General features: G+C 41.6%; 1 protein-coding gene across 6 annotated transcripts in view; it reads left to right on the top strand.

Annotated features, from left to right (window-relative positions):
- Positions 1-12,011, top strand: part of ppip5k1b (diphosphoinositol pentakisphosphate kinase 1b) — a gene marked incomplete at its 5' end in the record, with an annotated part of 72,355 nt that overhangs the window by 53,483 nt on the left and 6,861 nt on the right. For all 6 annotated transcript variants that reach the window (XM_079500515.1, XM_079500516.1, XM_079500513.1 and 3 more), the window contains one exon: positions 11,256-11,393. In XM_079500515.1, coding sequence (XP_079356641.1) covers positions 11,256-11,393 — 138 coding nt within the window. The remainder of the gene's footprint in view (positions 1-11,255; positions 11,394-12,011) is intronic.

Raw genomic sequence — 12,011 nt, 5'->3', positions numbered from 1 at the left:
CCGGCCACGATTTAAACTGTGCGCTGATGCGCACGGTACAAACTTGTTTTAAGTCACGTCACGTCAGTGACGCTCTATGATTTAAAACTGTAATATGTCTAGATTATAGACTATATTAAAACTGGTAATATGCCTAGATTATAGGCCATATTACACTTCGCTGCTCGCAGCGAATTAAAACTGTAATATGTCTAGATTATAGACTATATTACGCCTCAACGCGTGTGCACTTTAGTGCACAGCGAATTAAAACTGTGCGCTGATCCCAGCGCACGGTACAAAACTCTTAAATCTGTATTAATTAGGCCCTTTAGTGGCCTAATTAAGCCAGTCGCTGCTCGCAGCGATTTAAAACTGTAATATGTCTAGATTATAGACTATATTACCCCTCAAAGCGTGTGCACTTTAGTGCACAACGAATTAAAACTGTGCACAGCGAATTAAAACTGTTCGGTTATTTGGCGATGTTGTGCCCGGCTCCGACCAGCCCATGCAGTAGGCAGAGTTAAAGGACTAACACGCACAGTTGAACTAAATGCTCCCAATGATAGCTTATATTTGATGAACTCAAACGTGCATTTTATAGGGTTTTTATTAATTCATATTAATTAAACACTTACAATCATACATTTACACGTTCTGTTCACACTTCCCCTAACTTCCCCCAACACAAGATGACAGTATCCCGGATTCTGGATTACAGTCCTATTGGTACAGTTCTATCCTGACTCTGTCGGTAGGAATTCTAGCTATCATTTGAACACTCTAAGACTCCCAGATCATGGTAAGCTTAGCTTGTCATGGATGGCTCTCAGACTTAGTTACACATTAAGTGATTAAGTGTAATTATGTGGTTTTAATTCTACCTTATCGTTAATCAGATGATAATTGATCAATGATCGGGATGACAAGAACACAGAGAGAACACTGGTTACAATCTAAACATCATATTACATCGATTATGAATAATGCACAAACATCTATTTATAGCACATAATATATAGCAAATACATTACCGCTGGTCTCTGCCTAGACATGTTCACGTTCGATGGTAATTGGTGAATCTAACTCACTTTGTGCCATACAGAATAGTCACAGTGGGCCCTGACTGAAGTCCCACCTTCATGCTACACTTTCAGCCAATCATATGCCACTGACCCATGCATCCCTTCTGCCCTCTCTGTGAGAGGACAGTGTGGAGATCTGACTTTAGGTTAGATTAAACTGTCAGACTATTACAGGTATTTATCATTTAGGCTTTTTACCAACCCAATATATAATAGGTTATTTAGAACACATTTACACAATTGAAAGGGATTAAAGATAGGTTACTTCAATTATTGTATGTTCTATGCTGAGTTGACTCTCCCTGTGAAGAGGAGTCAATAATGGCCTGTCCTACAACAGGAGAAGGGCCGTAAAACCCCCAATGGAATGTGGAATGGAATGTGGGGACCTGCGCTCTCTCACCCTAGAGGAGCTTCTTAATCTCCAATCAATCTGACCCAATATATAATTTCTCATTATGAGTACAAATCTCGCACACCCATAATTATCCAAACAGTGTGTGTGTGTGTGTGTGTGTGTGTGTGTGTGTGTGTGTGTGTGTGTGTGTGTGTGTGTGTGTGTGTGTGTGTGTGTGTGTGCGTGTGCGTGTGTGTGTGTGGCGCGCTGGCTGCGTCTGCAGGGCTGGAGCACTGTCGGAAAACAAGGAAGTGAGTTGATCAAATAGAATCCATTTTCGGGTACTGCATCGTCTATTCCTCGCTCATGTGTTTTCAAAAACATTTTTGAGAGCAATGTTTAGCTGCAAATGACATTGTGTGTGTGTTTACATGTTGGAAACAGCAGTAAATCAAGCGGGGCGCAGCCGCGCAGCTGGTGCTCCGAGGGTTTGATTAGCCAGTGGTCAGTTATAGAGCGGAACAGTCTGTTATCAAGAAATAACACACCGCTGAATTCTGCGATTTACCAATCAGAATCAAGCATTCAACCAAGCCATGTAATAATGTCTGACATCAGCTGGTACTTTTAGCAGCAATTATTGAAGCTGTGTTAAATGATAAAAACAGCAATGTTGCCTGGCGTGTGTGCGTGCGTGCGCGTGCGTGCGTGCGTGTGTCCACGATGTACCAGATGGAGAAGCAGAAGTCTGTGTAAATGTGTTGTTCTACTGACAGATTTGAATGAATGGCCGGTGCTTCACAGTCTGGCTAACTAAATTGACTGCCAAGTACTTTTCTAGACAGAATGAGTCCTGTGTGTTGATGCCATCCTAGCCATTAGGAGCAGTGGACAGCCTGGAAGCAGCTCCAGGTCATGTACAGTACCTACACAGTACTGCAACATGCATGTCTTTTGGTGGTTGAAAACTCACACAGACATGGGGAGAACATGCAAGCTGTACCCACCTGTACATACAGCATCTATATACAGCATTAATTCAGCCATTCATACGTTGATACAGCATTCACACAGCCATTCATATCACAATTCATGCAGCCATTTGTGTACAACATTAATACAGTAGCAGTAGTGGCCCAGAGCCTCTGCCTGATGACCGAATTTAGGCTAGTGGATCATAAGATGTTGGCTTTCCACGCGGGAGATTCGTTACAATAGCATTCAGCCATTCATACAGCATTTATAGGTTTCATACAACAATTTACATAGCATTCAATCATTCATACAATTACATACTAAACATTCACATAACCATTTGTACTGTATATTATTCATACAAATCCATACAAGATTCAAAGGTCACTTCCTGCAGCATTGATACACTATTCATAAAATATTCATACAACTTCCGTACAACATTCAAAACATCATTCATACATTGATATGTCATAGTAAAGGTCCCTGCACACTGCTGCGCTTATCTGATTTGTAGAGGTCGGTTTTCCGAAAAAAGCGTCCAGTGTGCAACCACCTTTACCGTCCCAGTCACACAGCTGTAGGACAAATCATTGTCACACATTTATTATGATTAAAGAATGAATTGTGTTCTTTTGGCATTGAACATTGGATTGAATACAACAAATTTATTTTTGTGTTATAGGCTTCTTAATAACAAATTGCACAGGGCAGGTGAACTTAAATATACAAATACATATACAATACAAATAAATGACTGACATAATTTAATAATGTTATACTTTCAATATTTTTTTAAGTAGCGGAAATAGCTATTTCTGTAAAATTTTCCCAAAATGTATGAAGATTGTTCAATATGGACATGATTATGACAACTTTGCAAAATATAATTGCGATTAAGCGATTATCATGTAGTAATTGGGACTGGCCAGTGGTCAAGGTTCATTGTGTTTCAGAGAGGACAATGAGACAATTAGCAGCATGCCAGGTGAATGAGGCATCATTACATGCAGCGTGTGGCCGGCTGCCGGCTGGGCCCACCAGAGGGTTGATAACCATGCTGTTGCTTTGTTATCAGGCATTAACCCATTTTGGCCTGGGAACGATTCTATAAATGTCTTCTAAATCCTGACAGTTCTTCGATTTTTCAAAAATAGCAGTGAGCTTGTAGATCTGCTATTTTTGAATAGCTAAAGCATAACATAATGCTAACACCAAAAGGGGTTCCCGCCCAAAATGGGTTAAAGGGGCATACCACTCAAAATCATACCACTCAAAATCATTAACATGGTGAATCACATCTTGATGACATCATCAAGATGTGATTCACCATGTTAATGATTTTTTTTCAGACCTCTAGTTCTAGGAAAGAGGGGACTTTTTTGTATTATTTCCACACAGCTCAAAGGTATATTAATGACATAGTAAAATGTTGAAAATGAGTGGTATGCCCCTTTTTAAGTTGCGGTTTCACCTCATGTATTATAATTAAGTGAACTATCGATGGTTCTATGATTTTATCATACAATTCAGACATCTACTGTAGCAGACACACCAGAGCAACTGAACCTATTAAATGGGAATGGGACTCCCAGAAGAGAAGATTTGTGTTAAAAAAACAACAAACAAAATCACAACTATTCCAGAACTTGAATAGTTGTGATGCTTTCAGATGCTTTCCCGGTTTTAATGGGTTAATTTACAAATGCCATCCTGGATTTTGAATATTACTGTCAAAAATCTGCAGGTTCATCATATCTTCACCTGTACTGTTATCAAATCAAACTTTATTGTTACAATGCACAGTGAAACTAAAAAAATACGAGATTATAAATGCCAACACTTAACATATGACCCCAGCATGGTCTAACAACCCTGTTCATAAACTAAAGCCCTAGGTATCAAGTAAAGGCTGAATTGTTGTTGCGTGTCTGATGGTATTGATGATTTTAAGACTAGCGGTTCACATGTGGATAAGATTAATGGTTATTGATATCCTAGAGGGAATCTGTGTTCTCTATAAAGGGCTCTGTACCCCTTTTTATTGTTGGATGTATTGATTCCTTGTATTTGTACGAACTTGGCTTTGATGTCTCCTGTTGTTGTCTATTTGAACTGAAGGTTGTCCTTCGTTCACTTGGTTAGCTTTTAGATCAAAAGAGAGTTACTTCTAAAATGCAATAAATGAATGCTTTGATGCAATACGTGCAGTATAGACCAGGGGTTCCCAAACTTTTTTGGACCAGGTACCCCTTTTGGGGTAGACATTTTTCCAGGTACCCCCTCATCTGAAGCGGCCGCAGAAACCTTTCAAGTGTCCTGAGTCTTTTTGTTGTTTCTGCAGCATGCGTCCTGCTGTTACTGTTTGGGGTCATGACAGGTTGACTGATGTTGTAGTTTTAGTAATCATGTCAGCTATTGGCCCAAAGCAAACATGGGAGAAACACAATGAACAACACAAAAAATATGTTTTTTTTTGGGGGGGGGGGATTATTTCTGGTACCCCCTGGCTATGCGTCGCGTACCCCTAGGGGCCCCCACTTTGGGAACCGCTGGTATAGACCTTTGACTTAGAGGCGTTTATTCATCGGTACATAACAACAATGGACCTCTTATACATGTTGTGCTCTCCATCTCAAGTATTTATGTTCAATGCTGTATTCTATAGCTGTGTGTAGGAAAGTCACAATGGACCAATTTCACAATATGCTGTTGGGCTCACAATAACAATATGACACAATGTTTTGTTTTTCCAATTATCATCAACATTGGCCATTTTCAGTTTGCTGTAGTGGAATCTGAGTTAGCACATTTCATGGATTTTATTTGTAAAGCACTTTTCCATGATACCAGAGAAGAAGTCATGTCTACTTGATGGGGCCTCTTGCTGGACTAGTAGGTGTGACTAGTCAGTTTAATTTGATAACTGCAGTTAGTTAAGTAGTGTGTGATTGAAACATTAGGTTGAAACATTCACGTTGGCACTAACGGAAATAAAGGCTGTGCTCGGCCTACAAAAATACTGATAAAATCCCAACGTACATTATGTGATTTTATCAGAAACACCCCTTCCTATATCTGACTGTTTTTCTCCTCTATACATTTATCTGGCATCCATCTATCCATCCATCCATCCATCCATCCATCATTTCATCTGTCAGCACAGCTCCTCCCTATCATACCACCTCCTCTCCTCTTCTCCCACTATGCCCTTCTCCTTTTTCTCCTGCTCCTCTTCATCCCTTCTTCCCCATGCAGAGCCCGTAGAGGAGGAGCAGTCTGTGGTCCAGTTGTCCTCTGAGCCAGCGTTCCCAGACTGCCCCTCTTTGTGTGCGGACACTAGGGTGCTGGCCCAGTACCCCCAGAGCTGCTGCCCATACCACCTGCTACGCCTCGGGAGCCTGTCGTCGTCCAGCCGGGAAGATCCTGAGTGTCTCTACGGTCAGACGCTGTAGAACCCCGCTGCTGCTGCTGCTGCCGCCCTCCTTCTTGTTCTTCTCTTTCGTCTCCTTTCTACCCCCCCCCCCCCCCTCCCTGTCTCCCCCTCCCCGTCCCCCTTCTCTCCTGCTCCTCTAAGCTGTGTTCAGTCAGTGTGTTCAGACCTTCAGTGAATCCTGAGCTTTTCACCCAAAGCACTCTTTGCTTCTCCTCCTTCCATCATTCACTTGAATGCCAGACTTTATCGCTCAGTTTCTCTGAATGCCTTTTTTTCCCCCTGCTTGTCTCTTTGAATGCGTGTCACAGTGTCACAGTAAGCATGGGAATCATGACAAAGATCCCATTCTCTGTTTTTGCCGCTTGGCCTTAACTTGCACAACATTCAAGGTGCGAGTTAAAGGTGCAGTTTTTGACTTGTTTGCTAGTAGGTCATATACGCTCCATTTGTTTTGAATGACGATACTGTGTGTTCTATAACACAGTAATCTGTACATTAGTGCAGAAGAGGACAGCATGCAGCGTGAACAGAAGGTGCTGACCAACCACGCCTCTGCGCCAGAAGGGTTGGAAGCGTGCATGCAGTGTTCCATATGCATGCACTGTCTTCGGGACCCAATTCCCTAACTGCAGTATGGCGCCCCATGGTGCAACGGTATTGCTGCACTGCATAGTGATTCAGACCAACATTTTGGATAAGGATAGTAAAAAAAAAAACTAAACACATTTTCCCGAAATTGAGTGTAACTGCCATCTGGAGCATAGTGCATGATACAGCTTGTCGAGGTCTTGGATCCAGAGATATTCTGGCATGAGTTGATGTAATAGATTTGGCCTACAACTCTCTGGGAACCACTTTAAGCACATAGTTTCACACTGGTGTTGCGCACAAATAATTTAATAGCATATCCACAAGCTCACAGTGCATCGAGCAGTGCTGTGTGGTGAGCTTGTAGATCGGCTGTTTTTGGTGCGTGACACTGATGTACAAGTATGAGCCTTTCTTGGCACACAGACATAGGTTTCTGTCTTCTTTTTTTTAATGTTTTTTTGTGGCTTTGTCTTTATTTTATATTTTTTATAGAGGGACAGATAGTAGGCTGACAGGAAATGGGGAGAGATGGGGGGGGTGACATGCAGTAAAGGCCATCGGGATCGGGAGTCGAACCCACGGCACACTGCTAGACTGGATTGCCAGTCAAGGTGTCTGGACCGCTGAGCCACGGTCCAGGCCGGTTTCTGTCTCTTTGACCATATGGCCTATATTGTAATTAAAATTCCTCATTTCTGTCATTAGCTTCATTACACGGCGGGCTGCTCATAAACTGCTGATGCATATAGAGAATTGTTTATGGGACACGTTTCGATGTTGCTTGTCAATCCTCCGAGTCACCAGATTCACACTGGAATCAGTGCTAGAGGATTTGTGGTTCACACCTGGTTCACACTTTCTCCAGTGAGATTTTGGCATGATGCATTTGTTTATGCATGTATGATCTGTGTTCATGTGGACTTCATGTGGTTCATGTTACGTTAAGAGAGGTGAGCGGTTTTCTGTTTCTTGGTTTAGTTGCTCCTCTCTGTTCTCCATTCTGTGTGTGTGTGTGTGTGCAAGAGAGTGTGAGATGTGTGTTGAGTGAATGGTGCAGTGTAGTATCACATAGTCCTGTGCTTTGCATGCATAAGCTGAATGTGAACGATATAGAGAGGACAGGGAGAGAGGAACAAGGTGGGGTAGATGGAGATAGAAAGAGTTGGAGACAGAGGAACAGCAGAGGAAGAGTCGATGCAAGACACTTAGCACAATCGGCGCCGGGATTTCTTTCAAAATAACAGATCGGGGTGCCGCGCAGATATGGCCGCTTTTACTCTGTAAGCCCCCCCTTCCGTTCCGGACAAAAACCGGAACGGCTTGCTTACCTTTCCATGATTACGATAAAGTCGCAGAATAATCCCCCGTTCATATTTTGAACGAGAGGCATGTTGAAGTCAGAAATGAAGAGCTTAGTATATCCATCTGGTCAAAACCACGGAGAGCTCCTTAGATTAGGAGATACGAGCCTTTCTTTGTGAGCGGTAAACAGGGAAGTGAACGCCAACGCGCATCCGCGAAGAGCAAGGAGTATGGTGCAGAAGGAGAGGCCAACCCCCCAAAAAAGAAAAGAAATCTGAATATTTTTCTCTCATTTGATATCGATGAAAATTAGATTAGATTAGATTAGATTCAATGTATTGTCACTGTACAGAGTATACAAATACGTAGACAATGAAATGGAAGGTGTACAAAGAGTGCACTGAGCCGCTGCAACTGAGTGCGCCGCCACTAGTTTCGTCCTTGCAGAAGAGTAGCAAGTAAGAGAATGCGCTAGGACGTGTGGATTAGTTATGACGTTCCCACACGTCGTACGGTCTAAATGGGTTCAAGTATAAATCAATGTTTTCTAGCCATTGGGTGTTGCATGTGTTGGCCACCACACCCCTGATCCAAGCCCATGGAATGTTGTCCACCCATGAGGTTATTTAACATCCTGCTGTGGACACCACACCACTGATCCAAGCCCATGGAATGTTGTCCACCCATGAGGTTATTTAACATCCTGCTGGTGCTTGCCTGTGACCTTGAAGTCAGGCGATTGTCTCTAACCTCTAGTACTCACTATTGGACATTGATTATCACACCGTTGGATAAGCCTGAATAATATAAATATGGACAGATGATTACTTGTCGTTTTGGATTAATTAATTGATGGCATGTAACATGCAAAGCGGGCCAGGTTTTCCGTGTTTTTGTGATGTGCTTCCTTTCTATTACTTGTTCATTCATAGCGACTTTATAATTTATAGCAACCGTGACTGAAGATCCTTTGAATGTAACTACTTTACACAAACGCCTGCCTTTAGGCTCTTTGTCTCTGTTCCCAGACATGCTTTTTCCACTTGCTGTTCCCCCTTTATAATTCTGTAGATCAGGGGTTCTCAAACATTTTTGGCACCCCTGTAAATAACGTTTTCACCCACGACACCTTTCGAATAGAACCTTACATTAACCCATTTTGGGTGGGAACCCCTTTTGGTGTTAGCATTATGTTATGCTTTAGCTATTGAAAAATAGCAGATCTACAAGCTCATAGCGCGCCACCGAGTGGCGCGCTACGAGCTTGTAGGTCTGCAATTTTTGAAAAATCGAAGAACGACTGACATAGAAACATAGCTTTTTCAGAAAACTGTCAGGATGTAGAAGACATTTTTAGAATCTGATCTCAGGTCAAAATGGGTTAATGGGACGTAACTATATTTCCCCCAGGTACAGTACGTCATGAGGAATAGTTGACGTTATAACCACTTGAACCCCAGGATCCCTATTCTGGGGGAAACATTCAGCAAAAAATAGCCAAACTACTGTACAAGCTCACAACGAGTCACATTTTGAGCTTGCAGATCTGCTATCTTTGGCGAAGAGATTTGGCGTTGACCGAAAAAGAACAGTGCACCTCGGAAGTGAAATCGATACATTCCAAATGATACATTCCAAATGTATCAGTATTCTGAGCAGTGTTGATTTCGTCTAAAACTAAGACGAAAATTTTCAGCAAGTGTAAAATCAGCCATTATACGATGGCATCGAGGCCCGGAAAATACATTTTAGTCGACTAAATCAACTGTAGATTTAGTCGACTAAAATCTTATGATATTTAGTCGACTAAAACTAGACTAACACTAAAGTATTCCAGGTGACTAAAATGTGACTTAAACTAAATGAACACTATTCAAGAGACTATGACTAAAACTAAAATAGAAATTTGCTGTCAAAAACAACACTGATTCTGAGGCACCCCATGGGAATTGTGTCACGGCACCCACTTTAAGAAACCCTGCTGTAGATTACACTGATGTAGGACAGTAGGAATGTTGATTGAGGCAGAACTGAAGCATCCTCTTTCCTCTCCATTCTGCTTTGCCGAGATATACCGGTTTCATAATGTATTGTGTCCTTTGGTTGGACTACATTGGATGCCACTGGACTGGATGTGTTTATATGTGTCAGCTTGCTGTAGTGCAGTTGCTGCAGTGGTTTTCATTTTACAGTGCACCAGTTTATGATGAAATGCTTGAAGCAAACATGGAAAAACTATTTTCATGAAAACAAATAATCCTGCACAATGCTCTCGAGTGTCTTGAAGGTCCAGTGGGAGAAATATCTGTCAATTTAAATGAAAGCAGAGGCTGCTGAGCAATACAAGAGCAGTGTGCAGGATTTTTTTTGTTTGTGGAAATCATTTTATTTTTTTCATGTTTCTTCAGTTTTCACTGTCCAACACACCTGCATCCGAATGAAGTGGATGTGCGAATACTTCGCAACATGACGAAATGCTTAAGAGGGAACTAAAGACGGGGCTACTTTTGTGCTATCTACAGGTTAAAGGGGCATTCCACCCATTTTCAACATTTTACTATGTCATTAATATACCTTAGAGCTGTTGTGTGGAAATAATAAAAAAGTCCCCCCATTCTGTGTTTCCTAGAACTAGAGGTCTGAAAAAAAATCATTAACATGGTGAAACGCATCTTGATGACATCATCAAGATGTGTTTCACCATGTTAATGATTTTTTTTCATACTTACAGTTCTAGGAAACACAGAATGGGGGGACTTTTTTATTATGTCCACACAACAGCTCTAAGGTATATTAATGACATAGTAAAATGTTGAAAATGGGTGGTTTTCCCCTTTAACGGTTAAAATAATTGAATTCGGTATGGTCCTCAGTATGTCTTATGGAACACCCAATATCTTTAATTTTATTTTTTTCCCCTTTATTTACCCAGGGTAGTAGCTGTGCACAAGTGCTCATTTTCAGCAACGCCCTGCACATAGAAAAACACAGACACACACATTAAAACCTGGGAGCTGACCAGTACAACCACAGTCTTATACTGCTGGCCACTAAGCAGCTCCACTGGAGCAGTTGGGGGTTCAGTGCCTTGCTCAAGGGCACTTCAGCAGTGTTGGGTGAGTGATGAGTGACCAATCACTTCACTTCACAATATTACAGGGCTGGGTCTATTCAATGAGTTAAGGAAGTGGCTTTTGGAAGTGGCTTTTGGCACTTACAGATTCTCATACTTGTACAGAAACTATTAATCCATGTCTACTTTTGTTTTGGTTCATGTTTGAATTGAAAGTGATTTTAATTTTGACCCTATTCCTCATATACAACATTGCGGTCAGAAGAACTGCTCTGAACCCACATTGAAGTCAATGTGGTCTAATCACCAGAGAGTGGTTGGACCATGTGGTCTAATCACCAGAGAGTGGTTGGACCATGTGCACACACACAGGACTGCAGTGTTTGCACAGCATACTGTAGTGCTGTTTGTGGTGTCAGGTCTGGTCAGAGAGAAGTGAGCTTTGACTGGCTGGTCTGTCTCCACTGTATATAGGCTTTGAAGGCTGTTCCATGGTGCCCTCCATATACCCCCTGGAGACCCTCCACAACTCCCTGTCTCTGAAGCAGGTGGATGAGTTCCTTGGCACCATGTGTGAGAGCAGCAGTGAGGCCCACGCCAAGACCATGAAGGGTACGTATGTCTGAAGAATAACAATAATAGCATGGGTACCAAAGTGTAAATATTATGTATTTAACCCATTTTGACCTGAGTTCAGATTCTAAAAATGTCTTCTACATCCTGACAGTTTTCTGAAAAAGCTATGTTTTATGTCAGTCGTTCTTCGATTTTTCAAAAATAGCAGACCTACAAGCTGGCGCGCTACGAGCTTGTAGGGCTTGTAGATCTGTATAGACCTGTGTAGACCTATATAGAGTATACACTATATATACGCGTGTATATACATATGTATTACTGATAGAGCTGGGACTCGATTAAAAAAAATGATCTAATTAATCAGAGGCTTTGTAGTTAATTAATCTCGATTAATCGCATATCAATATTCAACCCGAGAACAGTGAGAACTTTTTTTTCAAATGTTTTTTGGTATCCCAGTGAATAGTGACTACGGGATTCGACTCATTTTCAACATTTTACTGTCATTAATATACCTTAGAGTTGATGGATATAATAAGAAAGTCCCCCCCATTCTGTGTTGCCTAGAACTGGAGGTCTGAAAAAAATCAGTAACATTATGAAGTACATCTCAGTGACATCACAAAAATGTACTTCATAATGTTACTGTTTTTT

Source organism: Electrona antarctica (assembly GCF_951216825.1).
Source record: "Electrona antarctica genome assembly, chromosome: 5".
In the NCBI taxonomy this organism is placed as follows: Eukaryota; Metazoa; Chordata; class Actinopteri; order Myctophiformes; family Myctophidae; genus Electrona; species Electrona antarctica.
This window is presented reverse-complemented; position numbering and strand designations above follow the sequence as displayed.